Below are 19,315 nucleotides of genomic sequence, written 5' to 3' on the forward strand. Positions count from 1 at the left end.
CCACAGAGACACTTGGATGAGTTCCTCCAGGACAGACAGCAGAACCTGGGAGTCTGTAGAAGAAGCTGACACCTTAACTGTCCCTTATAGAAATGGTCTTATCCTCACTCCATAATGCCTGAATTTCCATTTCCCCTTCCATGAACAGGGGATAATGAACAGACACACCTTGCTTGTGGAGGCCTTTTGAATCATAGAATCCTTAAGGTTGGAAAAGACCTCCAAGATCATCAAGTCCAACCATCAGCCTAATACCACAATGTCCACTGAATCACGTCCTGGAGTGCCATGTCTACACATTCTTTCAACACCTCCAGGGATGGTGACTCCACCACCTGCTTGGGCAGCCTGTTCCAGCAGCTGAACACTCAGTAAATAAATGTTTCCTAATATCCAATCTAAACCTCCTGTGGCACAACTTGAGGCCATTTCCTCTTGTCCTATCACAAGTTACCTGGGAGAAGAGACCAACACCCCTCTCCCTAAAACTTCCTTTCAGGTAGTTGTACACGGTGATGAGGTCTCCTGTCAGCCTTCTCTTCTCTAGACTAAACAATCCCAGTTCCTTCAGTCGTTTCTCATAAGACTTGTGCTCCAGACCCTTCACCAGCTTTGTTGCCCTTCTCTGGATGTGCTCCAGCAACTCAACAACCTTCTTGTACTGAGGGGTCCAAAACGGAACACAGTATTCGAGGTGCAACCTCACCAGTGCCGAATACAGGGGCACAATCACTTCCCTACTCCTGCTGGCCACACTGTTCCTGATACAAGCCAGGATGCTGTTGGCCTTGGCCACCTGGGCACACTGCTGGCTCATGTTCAGCCAACCGTCTACCAGCACCCTCAGGCCCCTTTCCTCCGGGCAGCTTTCCAGCCACTCTTACCCAAACCTGTAGCATTGCATGGGGTTGTTTTGACCCAAGTGCAGGACCTGGCACTTGTCCTTGTGGAACCTCATACACTTTACCTCAGCCCATCCGTCCAGCCTGTCCAGATCCCTCTGCAGAGCCTTCCTACCCACCTGGTTTGGTGTCATCTGCAAACTTACTGAGGCACCACTCAATCCCCTCATCCAGATCATTGATAAAGATATTAAACAAGACTGGCCCCAAAACTGAGCCCTGGGGAACACCGCTTGTGACCGGCCACCAACTGGATTTCACTCCATTCAGCACAACTCCCTGGACTTGGCTATCCAGTCAGTTTTTAACCCATCAGGGAGTACATCTATCCAAGCCCTGAGTCGCCAGCTTCTCTAGGAGAATGCTGTGGGAGATGGTATCAAAGGCCTTGCTGAAGTCCAGGTAGATCACATCCATAGACTTCATGCCACCCACTAGGTGGGTCACCTGGTCATAGGAGCTGATCAGATTGGTCAAACAGGACCTGCCTTTCATGAACCCATGCTGGCTGTGCCTGATCCCCTGGTTGTCCTGCACGTACCAAGTGAGCGCACTCAAGATGAACCGGTGCATAATCTTCCCCAGCACCAAGGTCAGGCTGACAGGCCTGTAGTTCCCCGGATCTTGCTTTCAGCCCTTCTTGTAGATGGGCGTTACACTGGCAACCCTCCAGTCATCTGGGAGGACCTCCCCTGTTAACCACGACTGCTGATAAATGATGGAGAGGGGCTTAGCAAGCTCCTCTGCCAGCTCCCTCGGTTGTATCCCATCCAGCCCCTATGGCTTGTGCATGTCCGGGTGTTGTAGCAGGTTGATAACTGCTTCCTTCTGGATTGTGGGGGTTCATTCTGCTCTCCATCCCTGTCTTTCAGCTCAGGGTGCTGAGCACCCCGGGGATAACTGGTCTTATTGTTAAAGACTGAGGCAAAGAAGGCATTAAGTACCTGAGGAACTGCCAGAACACTAAATATTCCGTGAGATTTTGGTTATTTTATTGGCACATCCTAGGAGAGCAAATGTGACAAGGCACATTTGCGTGTAGCCCTGGTGCGGGAAATAGCGTTCTAGTGAGATGAGCAACGGGTGAGACATATGGGGAATAGCCTGGTCTTCAAATTAGGAATTTCACAGCTATGCTCCACCATCTTGAGCTGTCTAAATGAATCATCAGCACAGTGAAACCACAGAATGACACCAGCTTCCCTAAAAGAGTCTCTCTCTATATATAGCTGCTAGACTTGCGTATTTCTGTTTATAAATACTCAGTAATAACTGACCACAAAGTGGCATGGCCTTCTCAGCATATAGCTCCTAAAAAAATACTTCTTCTGTCTTTAATTTCTTCCAGACTTATTTTAAACTAGACTTCTGTGCCTCCAGATATACTATTTTAACTTAAAGTCCTGGTACTGGTGCATGTGATCAGGACATTTTCTGGGTAATGAAGAATGAAGTTCAGGGTCTCCAAAAAGCAAGATCAGTGGTTTTGTAGCCCAAATCATAGAGTTATAGAATGGACTGGGTTGGAAGGAACCTTTAAAGGCTTTAAACCTTAAAGGTCCAGCCCCCCTGCAAGAAGCAGGGACATCTCCAACTAGATCAGGTTGCTCAGAGCCCCGTCCAGCCTGGCCTGGAATGTTTCCGGGGATGGGGCATCCACCACCTCTCTGGGCGACCTGTTCCAGTATTTCACCACCCTCATTGTAAAATTTCTTTTCTTGCGTCTAGTCTAAATCTACACTCTTGTAGTTTAAAACCATTACCCCTCATCCTGTCACAACAGGCCCTGCTAAAAAGTTTCTCCTCATCTCTCCTGTAGGACCCCTTCAGGTACTGGAAGGCTACTATAAGGTCTCCCTGGAGCCTTCTCTTTTCCAGGCTGAACAACCTCAAGTCTCTCAGCCTGTCCTCATAGGAGAGGTGCTCCAGCCCTCTGATCATCTTTGTGGCCCTCCTCTGGACTCTCTCCAACAGGTCAACATCCTTCTTATGTTGGGGGTTCCAGAACTGGACTCAGTACTCCAGGTGGGATCTCACGAGAGCAGACTAGAGGGACAGAATCACCTCTCTTGACCTGCTGGCCACGCTTCTTTTGATGCAGCCCAGGATACGATTTGCTTTCTGGGCTAAATCTGTGAGTGTAGCCTCAATGGAGATAGATGAGTGCTTTCTTTTCACCAAGAAGATGGAGCACCACAGGGCAGTACCTAATTTTAGTTACATTATCAGCCTTTCAAGTTCATGGATAACAGGGTTGCTTAAGAAAAACCGGGTAGCCATGTGCGGGGCTCATAGCTATAGAAACCCTTACAATTACTGTCTTAATCAGGATATAGAAACTGTAAAGATTGTTAAAGACTGAAATATGGGGCTTCATGATTTTTTTTTTCTTTTTTTTTTCTTTTTTTTAATTTACTGAAGTTCCTGTAACGTGGTGGATATTGCCTGCACAAAAGAATATGTGCAACCCAAGCATATGACACATCCCCGAAGATTGTAGTAAATGGTTCTTACATGCCTACTGTGATAAACAGCTATGTTGTTTTTGTTACTCAGTCATTATTTGGTTAGTGGGAGGATCACAAAGCCTGAGCCTTAGGCTAGGACCCCAGTGCTCCAGACCAGGCCTGCTCAGATGAGGTTTACGAAATCTGGGGAGGGGAGAGTATTGTACTGAGGATTGCTAGCACGGACTTCTGTGCTGACTCCAGCTCTGGCAGGTCAGCTGGCCGCCACACTGCTTTCCTGGGCTAGCAATCAGGCAGTGCATGGCAACTGCTCCCTGAGGGATCAAGAGGCTGTAAGAAATGCAGAAACATCACATGTCAGGACAAGGCACAGGAAAAATTGGCTTGTGAGCCAGTTCCAGACTGAACTGATTTCCCTCTAACCAGGCAGAAGCCAACACTGCCACAGTTTATAACCTATTTCTTACCTCTTCTGCTTATGAGCCTGGACACCATCATCTTCTTATATCTGTTCATTCTTTACCTTCCATTGAAAAGAGAGCCTTACTGTAAACTGTGACACTGAGATGGATCTTATGGAAGGAAAGAGGAATCCACCCATTTGTGATTCACAAGCGATCCGGGAAATCACAAAAGATTTATATTGTCCATGAAGGACTTGGTAAACCACATTCTGTGAAGATTGCAATTATTCAGTTGCTGACTGTGCTGCAGGACACCTTTTGTTACCCATGAGAAATTTTTATTTGAGGTAGAGCGTGAAATAGTCATGTGAAGACATGAGTGTATGCAAACTACCGTTCGTCAGAAAAAGGGAAATTTAGTCATATATTTAGCAGTCATTTCCCCTTTTTTGGGAAATCCAAATACATATTTTCTCTCTCTGTGTGTCTCTGTTTCTCTCATCCTTACTCTACGGAAGGAAAGAAAGGTGGGTCTTAAAATGTCATTTGGTTTTGACACAAATCTGATTGGGCAACAAAAGACAAATTTCCGCTGTGTGTTGAGTTAAACACTATATAAGGTCCTCACCAGCTATCTTCAGTCTTATATCTTTTCGTGGGAAGATAATGGCTGAAAGAACACAGAACTTCAGGTAAGTGAACCTGATGATGGAAATTTGGGAGTGAAAACCTCCCCTAAAACCTCAGATCGCGTAGGGACTTATGGAGACTGATGGGTACCAACCTGAAGGGACTGGAAAGCTCTGAACAAAATAACCACATATATTCATGAGGCAAAGGACCTAAAGAGAGAGAAACTGCCCTGTTATGGGGTATTGCATGTGAACCATGAGGCTTGTTAATGTCACAGACAAAGCCACTAGGTCCTAGTCCAGGTGTAGCCCAGAGAGGTGACAGCTCCATGCCAATGTCCTGGAAAACCTTGCAGACTTAGCACTACAGGAGAAGACCCGTGGTTATGAAACAGTATCATTGAGCAAGAGGTTGGCTTTGTGGTGTTGCAGAGAAGACAATAAGCTAGAAATAGTTTATTGTAGTCAAACTATCAGATGTCAGATAAATATAGCTACTAGAACAGGGAGAAATTTGGATTAAAACTGCATAATAAATATGTGCATGGTGGGATACACAGAAGATGCCTCAAGATGAGTACCCATGACTATGACTGTGTTATATGGGTAGAAATGTGTTTTTGCTTTTGGATACAATTTGAAGCTGTGGTCTGGTCATTTAAACATTTCTGTATATAAAATGAAAATAGTATGTATCATGTGCATATGCGTGCTGTGTTGTGTGTAAATACCTTACATACAGCATAAACTGGTGTCTGTATGTAGCATGTTTTATGCATTTTTACCTGCAGTACACTGAGGTAACACACAATCTATCAACTGAGTAGCAGCAGCTGAAACCTTGTAGCGGACCAGAAAGCATTCAGTGGTATACGCAGAAGCTGCCTTGCCCATGCCAGGCCAATACAGATGACAATTAATGAATGACTGGCAGTGGATAGTTTTGTTTTCTCTTAATGTTGCCATGTCTGAGTTTTAGGACAAGTTGTCCAGGGTTTTCCTTATCTTATTTCAGCACAGATGATAATAGCATTGAGCTGAAAACTCACTTGTGCATCACCAGCAAGGTGGGGGTGCCTGGCATGGGAATAAAATATTTGTGTCCCAAGAGAAACATTTGTTGAAGACTTTGAAAGCTTGGCTCTGGTTATTGCAGGAAGTTTGCCTGCAGCCTGATCCACACTACCTGGCCTACTTTGGTAGCTAGAGTGGGGAAGATAAAGTGACACAGGATTTCATAAGGTCCTTACAACCTTGGGAGACACCTGAAGTGACTGCTTAAGAGAGCTAAAGTCTATTCTGCTGCATCTTTGCACCTGTGTTCATCCAAGCTAGCTACACTGCAGCTAACTGGAAGCAGCTGACCCGTGCCTTGGTCACATCTTATTGCAAAACAAGCAGAGCTCGGGTTTTCCGCCCTAGCTGTTGCACTGAAAAGCCGTGGGGACAGCAGCATCTTGTGGTATGTTGTTTGCATCTCCTGGAGTGAAAGGAAAGGGACAGAACTGATGTCTTTGTGCCACGCCAGATGCTCTTATTCCACAAGTCAGCCCCCATAAGCTAGGGATGAAGAAGCCTTTCTGCTTCTTAAGGGTGAACCAAAGCTCACCAGGTCCAGAGTGAGGAAAAGTGCAGTTAACCCTTAAATTAATGTTGAGTATTTTCATTGTATCTTCTGTCTTGTAATAAACTTCCCTGCAGATTTCAAGACACTTTCCCTCGGTCTTCTCCTTCCGCTTTCTGCTGGGAAAAAATGTGTGGGCTCTTCTTTGCCCTGGTGACGTTCTTAGGGGGCACCTCTGCTTTCAGGCTCCAGCAAGTCCAAAGTACAGGTAAGGGCACGCTTATTTTTTTTTCTGTCTCCCTCTCCCTTCTTTTTAATGTGCCTGTCTGACAGTAATGTAAAAATATCTCTAATTTACACAGAAAACTGCCCAGATCACACCGTGTTTTTCAAACACTACTATGAACTGCATGGAGAACCTGTGGTTCTGAAATGCCCTTCCCCCAGATACAAACATTTGGATTTTTCCTCCTTGACCTCTAGTATCACGTGGTATAAAAATGGTTCAAAAACCATTATATCAGGAAGAGATGAAGATCCAAGAATTTGGGCAGAAGGAGATGCACTCTGGTTTTTACCAGCAATGCTAGAAGACTCAGGAGTATATATCTGCACCAGAAGGTGGGTACTTAAAAGAAAGTCCCGTGTGCTAACAAGATGAATATGTCTAAAATACAGTAGCTTATTTCTAAATGCCCGTTGTGTTCAGAGCAGGTCTGGATAAGATAATTTCTTTGATAACTTCGTTAGAGAAAAAAATGTGGAAAGTCAGAACTCTTAAATGCATTGTGTGTCTCCTACAGATACACATACTGAAATCTGGATAAGTCATGACATAGGTGACACAGTATTGCCACTCTGGCTATGCTCTCATGAGGAAATAGAGTACAGGAGAGTTTGTCCTAGCTTATTTGTGATCCAGTCAGGTCTGTGGAGAGCAGGGAGGTGATTCTGCACAACGCAACCCTCGTTACAGCTCCAGAGAAGCAAATAGCCTTGTTTGCACTGCAGTTTGCCTTACGAAACATATATCAAGGTTCTGGAGTGGCTTCTTTCTTCCCTGTTTCTTATTCCTGGTGTTTACCTTTCTTCTGCTTCACATTTCAAACCAGACCTTGATTGCCTTGGTTTTAATGGAAGATCTTTCATGAGACCCGATGTGTATTTACTAGGCTGGGACCAGACTTGTGATACTGCAGTGGGTTAAGACTCAGTCATCTTTTTCTGAGTATCTGACAGCTCGCTGCTGTACAGTTTCAAAAGAGGTACTGGGGTCTGGATTTGCCGAGGACTGAGGGAGGCAAAAACTCGTAAGTGATGTGCATCGGCAGTAGAAGAGACGGACAGGCAGAATTCAAATTAATACATCACACTGAGCATATTGGGTCAGCCTTTCTGCATGTCTCAGCAGCAGTTGCAGTGGTCAAGCAGAAGAGAAGACTTTGATAGTGAAGCCAGAATAATAAAAGATGGCAAATATTGTCCTAAAGCACAGTGTAGTTGCCTGAGACCTCAAAGGGTGTTTTTTAACCCCCTTTCTGGACAATTCTGCTTCAGTTCCTCAACCTATAACACTGTGGCAGTGTTATTGACAGCCATAGTACAATGCTGTGAAATCTATTTGAAAAAGAGATCCTTTGAGACAAGCACACAGCTTCATTGCTCTCATTATTACAGGATTAATACAGTACAAACAAATTGTATTTCCTTTGCAAATCATCCCACAGGGAAGCCACCAGATTTTTTTTCAACACTCTCTAAAATGAGGGTAGAAGCAAATTATCATAGATCTCTGCTTCTGTTGTGCAAGTATTTTGGATTTAGGCATCTGACCTGTAGGTGACAGACAGTTGCAGTGCCCTAGCAGTAGTGTGGATCTGTCTGTTCCCAGCCCCCAGCTGCTCTCCAGGAGGTCGCAGCCCGGACCTCCTGGCTTTGCTGGCTCCCGCAGGGCTCAGGCACTGTCCTGGGTGGAAGATGTCCAAGGCAGGATTCAGAGGTTGGAAAGGACATTGTTTAAGCACCTGTCTCCCCCACTTTGGTTCTCCTTGGGACTGGAAGCGGTTGTAACTCAGGACCAGAAAGAAAAGTTAAATATTGCAAAACTTTCAAAGCAGGAATGCCTTCTTTTCTATGCAAAATAATACTTACTCACAGAAATGCCGACTGGTTGCATAATAGTAGCTGCGGATGTATTTTAATACATGCTATAAGCTTTTTGTTGCATCCTTAGGTCCCAATCATTAGGGTTTTCACAGTCCTCTTCCAAGGAAATGGCGGAGGGTTCATGACACACCTGCTCCTGCTTAGGCAAACATATTCCCCCTCCTTGCAAAATTAAAATCATGCCGTAGCCTAAGGGCGCACAGCAAACTTGGTGTACAAGAAAGAAAAGACTGAAGCTCCAAGGGAGACATGTGTCAGCAACATGTTTAAATTGTGCCAAAAAACCCAGTACCAGTGATTTTCCAGGATCCCTCCTGCTATGATCTCAGTCTTGGCTTCTTAGAAACTGCTAAGAAGAGAAATGGAGCCAGGAGGAAACAAAGGGCTTCACTCGAGTTCCCCTTGTTGCTGAGTGGGATGCTCATCTCTCCCTGCTCTGTCTGCAGAAACTCCTCCTACTGCGCCGAGGTCTCCATCCACCTCACGGTCATGGAGAAAGCAGCTGCTCGGGACATTGCCTATCTCCAGGTCCTCTTCACTTTCACCTCTGGAAAGATCGTTTGCCCTGAGCTGTGGGATTTTACGCCAAATAGGACAAGCCTGGAGCTCAAGTGGTACAAGGTAGAACTTTCACCTCCTCTTTGTGCAAAGCCTAATCCCAACCTGTTTGTAAAGGCACTTACATCTTCCCTTTCTATTTCTCCTGTACTTCATGTTGTTAATGTCATGAGCACAGCATAATACACCGGGAATTTTGGGGCAGATGTATGTATTTTAAGAAAGATTCTCTGGGGTGGACTCAACACAGAGTGAAGTGCTCCACATGTTACATGCTCTCACAGGCAGTGTAACTATTTTTAAGGCTAGATTACCCACCCTAATTTCAGGGTTTGCCACTTCAGATGAGGCCCTTCTCTTTGGCACTGTGCTGCTTTTTACAGTCCCTCTAGTGAATCCCATAAAGTAGGACCTCCCAGTGATGCATCCCCCATGTGAGCTGTTCAGATGGGGTAGATTTCATTAATCAGCTGGAATTCAGCATTTGGAAATACTAGATTTATCACATACTGCTTATAGTGTTCTCTTCCCTAACTTGTCAGTCCATGGCTTTTCAAGTAGGCAAGCCTGGTTTTGCCCATATGATCAAATATAGCCTTCACTTGATTGACCTCAGGTGTTCAATCTCACACTGAAGAGCACAAGATTCTTATATTTTCATAGGACCTTGGCTTAGCTTTTACTTACACTTCCACTATGATCATATGCTCTGCCTTGCGCAGCTCTCAGGATGAAATACCTGGGCTGGCTCTATACAGCAGTGCCTATGTCGTGATTGATACCATATCAGCAAAAGGACAAGGGGTAATTATTTTAAAATAGAAGGAGGTAGATTCTGATTAGATACTAGGAAATTTTTTTTTTACACTGAGGGTGGTAGAACACTGGCACAAGTTGCCCAGAGAGGTGGTGGATGCCCCATCCCTGGAAACGTTCAAGGCCAGGTTGGATGGGGCTCTGAGCAACCTGATCTGGTTGCAGATATCCCTGGTCTTTGCAGGGGGGTTGGACTAGATGACCTTTAAAGGTTCCTTCCAAACAAACCATTCTGTGATTATGTTCTATGATTCTAAAATGTTTTTGCTCCAGTTTCCCTTCGGAAGCAGGCTATAACCCCTTTATCTAAGTAAAAGGCTGTCCCTCAATATAGTTCTTGCTACAGCTGTCAGAAAGAGCTATCCTGCCTTGATGGAGAGGAGCATCGCTGCTCCTAGCAAGGCTCTAACCCACGTGTGGACAGAGCATTAGGGATACAGAGCAGGAATTTTTCACAGTTTATGAGATCACATAGGGTAAGTGATAGTGTTATGAAAACTTGCGGGATTGCTAGTATTTGTCTTTGAAGAATGCCTCAGAATTCTACTTTTATGAGGTCACGTATGGAAAGTAATAGTGTTGTGAAAATCTTCATGGTTACTAAAATGGTTTTGTCTTAGATGATGACTCAGGAAGGAGCCTATTATATCTTTTCCATCTTAAAATGTGCACTTTATTGAAAAGCTATACACACACATTACAGATATATTAAAATAGCAATTCTTCACACTTCATGCAGTGCCTCAGAGCATTTTAGAGATGCATACATGTTTGAAGAACTTGGCCTTTGGTGGGAAACTGGAACTGCTCAGATTTCCCAGTGATAAGTGAACTTTTAATAACAGAGAGGCAAGGATAAGTAATTTTTGTCTGGAAGTTGCACAGAGTGTGACCACACCTATCATCCAAGCCGTAACACCAGCTGCTGTCCTTTCTCCAGGATGCTCTGCCTTTGGAAGACGACGATGAAAGATTCGTAATTCTGAAAGGTTCGACTTCTCTGATCGTGACTTCTGTGCTACCAACAGACTCTGGCTATTACACCTGCAAGATGTCATTTCCATATGAAGGTGCAACGTATGAAATCACAAGAACAATTCAGCTGAAGACCGTCGGTAAATATTGACCCTTTAAAATATTACAGGACTTAAGAAAATCTCTTCTTTGTTAATGAAACGCGGGAGAAGAACTCATACTTGGCCTCCCAGCAGTGCCGAGGAAAGGGGGACGCCATGGGTGCCAGCTTTGGCACCGCTGATTTTCCCATGGCACCCAGGTGGGGCTGGTGTCACCCGTCTGCCCAACTTGCAGCAGATTTGCAGGAGGCAGAACGCGGCATTACAAGCGCCTGTGGTTGCTAAACCAAATTATTTATGTCTTGGGGGGGTGGGGTGGTGGGTGTCACTGCAAATTATTTCAGAGGCGTTAGGAAATAAAACAATGCGGGCTCAGGATGGGGGAAAACCCCCGTTTCGCCAAGGGGTGACAGCGGCTCGCCCCAGCGGCCAGCAGGGGGCGGGCTTTACTTTTTGATTGACATTTAGATCCAACGCGTCCCCGGGAGAGGAAGGATGCAGAGCAGAGCGGCACCTTTCTGCCCGAAGTTCCGTGGGCACTGCCCGCACTTTCTCTTGTGCTAGCACTGACTCCCTGTTCTCTTTCTCTCTCCAGAACAAGAAAAGAGATTTACCCCAATAATTGTGTATCCAACGCAAAAGACAACATCAGCTGCTCTCGGTAAGGCCCGGCATTATTTTTGGAAATATCCAGTCAGAGGAAAATTAAAACAGATCCTCTTACAGCATAATTTCTTGGCATAAGTTGTTGTAGTTCTTTTGCTCTCAATTATATCAGCTGAGGGTTGGTGCTGGAGTAGTTTTTCCTTCTTATTGTCTACAACTAGATGCTATCTCTCATGTAGGAGATGCTGCAGAAATGCTGCTGATTTTAGCTTCTAGCAAAGCATCAAAAGCATGTTTGTACCCTTAGATCAGCTGCTCAGAGTCCTCTTTCACTAAGAACTATTCATTTTCAATATTCCCTCAAACTGGACTGTGTTATCTGGTGGCTTTGAAGGAGCAGTCTACTTCTTTTAGGAGGAGAATTTTTTTCATTGCTTTTTACTGTTTGAACTAGACAGTGGTTGTTAGTTAGAAAGTACCTTGATAGGATCTTGATTTTTCTTTGAAGATTATATTATGACAACAAATTTCTGTTGTATTTCCTCTTCCCAGAAAATGCCAGGTATATTTTACACTAAGCTTTTTTTAGCTTGGGTACTATATACACAATTGTGTCCTATGATGTCTTAGTTTTCCCTACCACTTTTCTTTCCATCAGTGTAGGACTACCAAGTAATTTTTTTTTTGCCTGTCTAATTCTGTGAAGTGTTTAATTTCCCTTTTATCACCACCAGCACAGATATAATAATAAACTTGTATGCATTATTGAGCACTATATTTTCCATATAATACAGATATGGACCAGTCTGCAGACTCTTTATCCTCAGTTCTAAGTTACAATAATTATAGCAAAATTTCTGTATTTCTGCATGGATTGCTTTGTCACATTGAGCTGAATGCCCTTGCCCACAGCATCTCTAAGTGAAGCTACACTGCTGGTTAGGGCAATTGCTCCAGAGCGGCAAATCACACCGTGCCCTTTGAGCTGCTGTACGTCAGGAGGAGGAAGGCCACAGGAACACAGCTTTGCTTTCTGAGGAATGTGTCTTGTGCAAGAGTTGCTAACTGTTGCAATGGGCAAGTAATTTGGTTAGTAGTGGAAAGGACTGCCAAACTGAAGGGTCTTGCTGCCAAAGAGCAGAGGATCAAAGCAATCTAGGGCTTAAGTTCAGTTTTGAGCATAGTTGTGCTTCATGTGTGCGGGAACTTGATCTCCCACTGGAGATTTTTGTTTTCACCAAAAGAAAGAGTAGTTCTCCATCTGTAGCCAAATGGTTTGTTAATTTTGCTTTTACCAACAGGCTCCAAGATGGTTCTCCCATGCAAAGTGTTTGTTGGACTGAACAGCCACGTCCATACCGACGTGGAATGGCTAGCAAATGACACCACCGTGGATGCGGTTTACAAGCAAAGCAGAGTTACAGAGGGAGAACGACAGTAAGTCTGGTTGAAAGTATTTCCTTGTGCTCGTTGTTTTAACCTGCAGTGTGGCAGGGGCTCTCAGCGCAGCTGAATGCCAGTAATGAAATGGGATACGGACAGATATGAAGTCAAGGTAAGAGCTGAGAAAAAAAGAGGTAGACAACCAAAAAAACTCCAAACCCAACCCAAGCAGGGTGAAATAAATTCTTTAGCTCTGTTTTTATTGATGGTATACTGCAAACGACCCAACTTCAAAGCTTAAACTTGAAGCACGTTTCCATGGGCAGCTGAGCTTGTGTAAGAGCTGACTCCAAAGGAAAGCAATGGGACTTGATCCTTCCCAGTGCTTCTCTTATCTCTCTCCTTGTCTTGTGCCAGCAAAATGGCAACATCCTCTCCCTGACATTCATGAGGTTCTCTGAACACACTAAGATAACAGAAAACTAACCAGTGGGGGGGGAAGGGGGAATGTTTTTTAAAAAAATATAATTGTTTTTCCCCTTAGGCTTGTTCTTTTCCACATTAGTGAGTTAAACCGACTCACAGAGATGACCAGCGAGTGTGAGAGCTGGCGCCAGGGAAGCACTGGAGGGATGCTGGTGGGAGGGAAAAGCAGGATGTCCTACATCCTCTTGCCCTGATCCATTGTCTCTCCCCATCTTGCAGAGCCTTCTCTCAGCTGCTGCATAGCTGTATGCCTCAAGGCTTTTCCCACTAGGAAAGGAGGGAAAAAGTCTGCTTTCTGTACCCGTGACATGTCACCTGAGCAGCATTAACTAGCTATGTGCAGGCATGCTTCTAGTGCTTTGTAAAGGTGAGGTAAACCTACTGACTGAAATCTCTTCATTGAGGTCCAGGTCAGTGTGTTTTATCGCTCATTTGATGGAGCTGAGAGCATCCACAAAGATCATCACCCTCATCTGGGTCACAGTGTCGCTGCCTGTACTGGTGGACAGAGCCAGGAAGGTTCCTGGGTTCTAGGATGCCATTGCCTCTGCTGTTAATCGTTAAATTGGTCACTCACCAGCTAGCACCTTCCCAAAGAGCTGCTGGCTATTGATTAGGATTCAACATGAGGCAGAGACCACGCCGAACAGAGTATGGGGATGTGGCATCCCTATTTTGAGGGACAAGAGTGTTTAACAGTTATGGATGTGGACTGGTTTTGGCCATTTGTGGCCATCAGTGCCAGGCAACAACCTGGCCATGTTTTGTTTATTGCACAGCTGCAGCCAGAGGTAATACGGTAAGTTAGCTGTACACCAAAGCCCTTAGGTGTTTTCACATTCCCCATAGCATGATGGAGACCATTCATTTATGATGTTGTTTACATGGATAAGTGACAGTGCGTTAAACCTCTGGTCAGGAGCCGTAAAATGTACTGTGGCTGTAGTCTCTGCAGGCTTTAGAATGGAGCAGCACATGCACTTTCTTACTTGGACTTCTAAAATTATTGTCATTTTTACTGTCATTATCATTATTACTGTTGTGTATTACTGTATAATTGCATGAGGACAGGGACCACACGAGCTAGGTCTCATGTGGAACTCCCGGTGTGTGAGACATCACAGTATTGGAAGCCCTCAGAATGGCAGCAAGGCAAAACAGGTGAAACGCCATCATGAAAACAAATTCCCCACAGAAATCTTTGGGAAAGCGCCTGTCACCATGTCACTACCTTTCTGCAGTACAGTGTTGGAAGGAGCGCACAGGGAACTACGCTGCCACAGCGCAGAGCATACTCATGAACAGCTGGACATTAAAGAGCAGCTGGACAACTTCTCCAGCAATGACTAAAAGATATCAAGAGACAATGTTTGGCTGCAGATAGAAAACCACTTTTAAATAGTTGAACTGATGAAACAATCAGGTTGAAGAAAGCTGGAAACTTCCTAGACAGTTTCTTGTATTGAGCTCTTGGCTTTGGGCGCATGATAGACAGGAGTGGTGGTTCAGTTTGCTGAGTGAGCATTTGCGGGGTTATGTTCTCCATATGTCCTGTTCCATGTGATAGTAAGAATTAGTATCAGAAATGAATAGGTGGTCAGAGAGAAGGAATTAGGTCCTTCCACAATGCTGTGTAAAGAGCTCAAAAATATACAGAATTCTGCTTGCCCTTCTTCCCTCCCTTTTCTTTATTTTTGTAAGACAAATCCAGATCTTCTTTTGTTCCTGGAAGATTTAACAAGTGCAGGACAAGTACTGACTGCTGAGACTCAAATAGTTGGCACAACTGGGTTGGAAGACATAGGTGTCCTCTATTGCTGAGGGGCTGGTTCAGAAATGAGCAAATATCCAATGCATTTTCTTGCAATGTGCTATTAGAATGAACACATCAAATAGAGAAAAGCCACCTTATGAAAGGTCTTAATATTAAATTTTTATTTTTCTTCTAGAGAAATTGTAGAAAATGGTGAAAACTTCATTGAAGTGCCACTGATTTTTGATGCTGTCAAAGAAGTGGATTTTTACACAGACTTTACGTGTCTGGCCCAGAACAGATATGGCTACCAAGTACTGCCAACAAGGGTCAAACAGGAAGGTAACTAGTTTGACTGCTTATCTGGGGGACAAACATGCTATAATTGTTATCATTATTCTAATGTTAAATTATCATCCAAGCCTTTTATTCTGTCAGGGCTAGTACTGGGGGCAATTATTGCCTGGGAAAAATGGATTGCCTCTTTGGAAAAGCCTGTTCAGAGAAGACACTTTCTGTGGGTCACTCACCGTTATTTTCTGCAGGGATAAGGATCTATGCTGCTATGTTCATTGGCTAGCACTCAAATTTAGATACACTTTGTGAAATGATGGCTCCAGGGAGACTACTGGCAAACTCCCTATGGGTGCAGCAGGGACAGATCTCCTCCAGTTCCTCAACAAGTAGGGGAAAAAAAAAAAAAACAATAGCAGAATAAATATCCGAGTGTTCCTTCTTCCTCATGCACAGACTGCCGGCAAAATAACAAGTGTAAATTAGGATGGGTGTTGTTATTTTGGCTCCTAGTGACGGGAAGAGAAAGCTTAAGCTCAGTGCAATTAATGTTGCAGTGTGATAGACCATTGGCCAAGAACCAGCTGAAAAAACAATGTGAAGCAATGCTAATTGTTTCTTTGCACGACGTTGATGAATCACCAAAGCTTGCTCACACTGTCTTAGAAAGTCACATCAACGCTTACAGTCTTCATTATGAGTTATAACTCATGACTCACTCCAGCAGCCTGTGATGAGGGATTTGTACTCCCTTTGCTAGATGATGTGCTGCCCTTGTCTACCATGAGGTACAGAGGTATTAATTACTACAGAGGAGGCAATCCATGAACCACTATAGGCTGACATAGCCCAAATAGTCTGGATGAACACTGGTCTTGGAAATTAGCTGTATTTTGGTAAAAAGCTCAGAGTCTTGGGTTGATCATTGGTAATTTATAGGCCACTCTGTATGGCAAAAATTATTGACAGAGCTTGAGGGTGGACTAGCTGTTAGGTACTCCCTCTCCACACTGTGCTTTTATTTCCTGCTTTCACCAAATTATGGTAGAAAGCACACAACAGCTCTGAGCAGGAGTTGTGAAGAGTTATGTGTACACAAAAAGGATTAAACTTTAAATTCTCACCCTCTATTATTTTCCAATTCTTCTTCCCATCTTCAAAAGCCCATTTCTCAGAGCACTCAATCAATAGGCCTCTTCCTTTCGCAGGTGATCAGCCCTGCGGGAAGGTTAACTTGCAGACATCCTTTTTATTGTGATTTCTCCTCTACCTCCTTGAACTTAGAGAACTGTGTTCCTGGGAGGTATTTCTGAAAATATTTCATTTCTTTACTTTTCCAGCTGTCGGCTTGTCCTGGTACGTCGCAATGATTCCCCTCACGTTGGCCTGTGTGATCGTGGCGGGGATATGTGTACATAAGTGCTGGAAGCGGAGAGCTGATAAAGGATACACAATAGCAAAGGTTTAAAATCTGCTTTATTCTTCAACCACCAACAGAACAAAAATCATCCTGGGTACCTTTCACATGAGACATGGAGAGACATTCCAGATCAAACTGCTTTCCCAGTTGATTGATACATCAGCTATTTTTCTCTTCTCCAAGTCTTCTATGACCTGATTGAGTTGTAAATACAAGTTTGCATTTTTATGCTGACTAGATGCAGGAACTCTGCTTCTATTGTTTTGCAGCTAGGGTGCAATCTGTAGCATTTTGGAACACTTAATACCAGGAATGTGACTTGGTTATGGGAAGGGTAGGGAAAGGGAGGAAAAGAAAACCCTAAAATGTAGAAACTAAGCAAGTTTGCTACAGAAGGACTATTCTACTCCAGAGTGAAAATGCAGTTTTCTTATGCATTCAAACTCATTTTATTTTGCTTCAACCTAAAAAGAGCCATTTTCTTCCCTTTTCCAGAGCCAAATACAGTTGTCATGGCAACTGTGTTTCTATGAACTTTTCCACAGAAAATCTAATTTTTTTTTTTTGTCATTTGGATTACTCTTTGCTTAACCAGGCTGTCTCAGAATATCCCGCCTCCAGAGACAACTGTATCAGCATAACAGATAATTGTACACTGGAGCATTCAGTTCTGTTTTATCTACCAATATCTCATCACTAGAGATTCACAGACAGCTGTAATATGTTGTTATCTTTCCCAAGAAAATATTTTGGATGGATGTTGTAGTGTTTTGAGAATCATTTGACTAATATAAAGTTTTATTCCTGGAAGTGATTGGACAGTTTACCAGTAATACTGCACAGTCTTGCCCTTCTGTGTCTCTAACTCTTTCATGACCGGCCTGATTTTCCTTGCTGATATGAGTACAAAAGTCTGGCACAGATTCCCATAAACAATGAGTCTGCACCAGTCTAAAGCTGGTTCAGATTCAGGAACCTTGTGTCCTTTAAATGGAAGTATGCAAATCGATTGCTCATGATGCAAAACGCTGCCCATTAGGTTAATCTAACTGGATTACTGGATTCCAGTCTTGACATAAATCACAAGGGAGCAGTAAATAATCAGTGGCCATATTATAGTTTGAGGATCAGAACGAATAGAATTACTTCGTTACTTCCTCTTCCAAGAGATAACACCTATGATAGCTGAGAAATAGTTCCATCATATATAATGTGTATTATCTTCGTCTGTATGAGAGGGGAAGAGATCCAGCCTTAAGGTCTAGATTGCTACAGACCCGTAACTGACACCTCTCACAGACACCAAAGATAAAGTTTTTCGTTCAGGTAAATCAGCCCAGAGGTTTTTCACAGCTGGTAGGAAAAAAAAAAATCGTGAAAAATATTGGCTCCGAAGAAACAAATTGTAAAGTAAGAATGTTAGAATAGTAAATCTGTTTGGATATCTGTTCTTTGAAGGAAGAAAATTATAGATGAACTCACCACTGCTGGAAGGAAAATGAAAAAAGTCTTGGGTACATCAGGAATGCTCATTTTAATCAAGCGCTTGATAGTCTGTAACTAGAGAACAAATTAGCTTTGCCAGTAAGTATAATCTTTCAAAATGTGATTTATTCTTCCCATCCATCTGTATCATTCAAGAGTAGTGTGATAACATATCTGGATGTAGGCGTGGGGTTGAATTTCACTGAGTAGTGGAAAAGAAGCAGAACTTTTGGTATATGAAGTTTTGGTGCCATAAGAAAGTTAAATACCTCAGATCATCTTCCAGACTAGAGAAGAAGAAAGAAATGTGAATATGAGGAAAAAATTAGGCATACAGAGAACTGATGTTACATACCTAGTGGCATCTTGAATACAAGTGAAATGTAAAACCCCCAAATGTTTATCTTTTATGAAGTGATATTTGCTTCTCTGAATACTGGTATAGTAATATTCTGAAGGCTTTCATGATAGGCAGACTTGTTCAAGTGAATTACACAGTGTAAAGGTTTTACAGACAGACTTGTTCAAGTGACCTACATAATATAAATGTTTTACATTGTTTTGTTTTGTTATAAACAAGGGTAACATGGTCTACATTGTTTTTGAAAATGTTATGTGAAAAATGGATTAAAAAAACCAACAAACTCAAACCAGAGTGCTAGTGTGTGAGTTGGGTGGGAAGGAAGATGTGAGATGGCTTTTAGGGGTGCCAGCTCTTTCCTGGAGAGGTGTGACTTTCCAGCACTCTGCTGCAGAGGGGCTGGTCCCCTAGGGGCACGGTGACCCTCGCTCTGCAGGGTTGCAGAATGGTATCTGTCCTTCAGCCTATTCTGCTCTTGCCCTGTGGCTGTGCCTTGCCACACCCAAGGGAGACCAAATCCAAGAGACCAAGCTTCTTTCCTGACTGCCACCATGTTCGTGGCTATGCTTGATCTGCAGTCCCCTGAGCATTTGGGCTCACTCTGGGCAGGTGGTATGGGGTGATCTTTCTCTCTCTAGCTATCAGCTGTTGAAGTATATTGTCCCTCCATTAACTTCTCTGCGGGGACTTCTGGAAATGTGGGTTAAGATATACTTTCACTGTGGGGATGTGAATTTAGCCCATGCTCCCCAGGCAGGGAGACTTGTCTTATTCAACTTCCCGAAGGCAAAATTTTTGTCTCCCTTTTTTTCAGTTAAAATTAGAGAACTCTGATTGTCACTGTCCTTTGGGTAGGTCCATCCTGGGAAATTTAGCGTCATTAGGCTCAATGTACTTTGAGGAGAAAATGTCCTAAATCTCAAGGCAAACTGAGACTGTGG

The 19,315-nt window shown here is 43.6% G+C and overlaps 1 protein-coding gene across 1 annotated transcript; it reads left to right on the top strand.

Moving 5' to 3' along the window:
• The first annotated feature begins 6,107 nt into the window (after nucleotides 1–6,107).
• Nucleotides 6,108–18,663, top strand: IL1R2 (interleukin 1 receptor type 2). Its single transcript, XM_010127361.2, has 8 exons — nucleotides 6,108–6,238; nucleotides 6,333–6,591; nucleotides 8,583–8,757; nucleotides 10,451–10,625; nucleotides 11,182–11,247; nucleotides 12,494–12,629; nucleotides 15,011–15,156; nucleotides 16,449–18,663. The coding sequence occupies exons 1-8, from the start codon at nucleotides 6,160–6,162 to the stop codon at nucleotides 16,574–16,576; spliced, it is 1,164 nt and encodes a 387-aa protein (XP_010125663.2). The 5' UTR covers nucleotides 6,108–6,159; the 3' UTR covers nucleotides 16,577–18,663.
• The last annotated feature ends 652 nt before the right edge of the window (nucleotides 18,664–19,315 follow it).

This window comes from Chlamydotis macqueenii, chromosome 1, assembly GCF_036417535.1.
Source record: "Chlamydotis macqueenii isolate bChlMac1 chromosome 1, bChlMac1.mat, whole genome shotgun sequence".
Lineage (NCBI taxonomy): Eukaryota > Metazoa > Chordata > Aves > Otidiformes > Otididae > Chlamydotis > Chlamydotis macqueenii.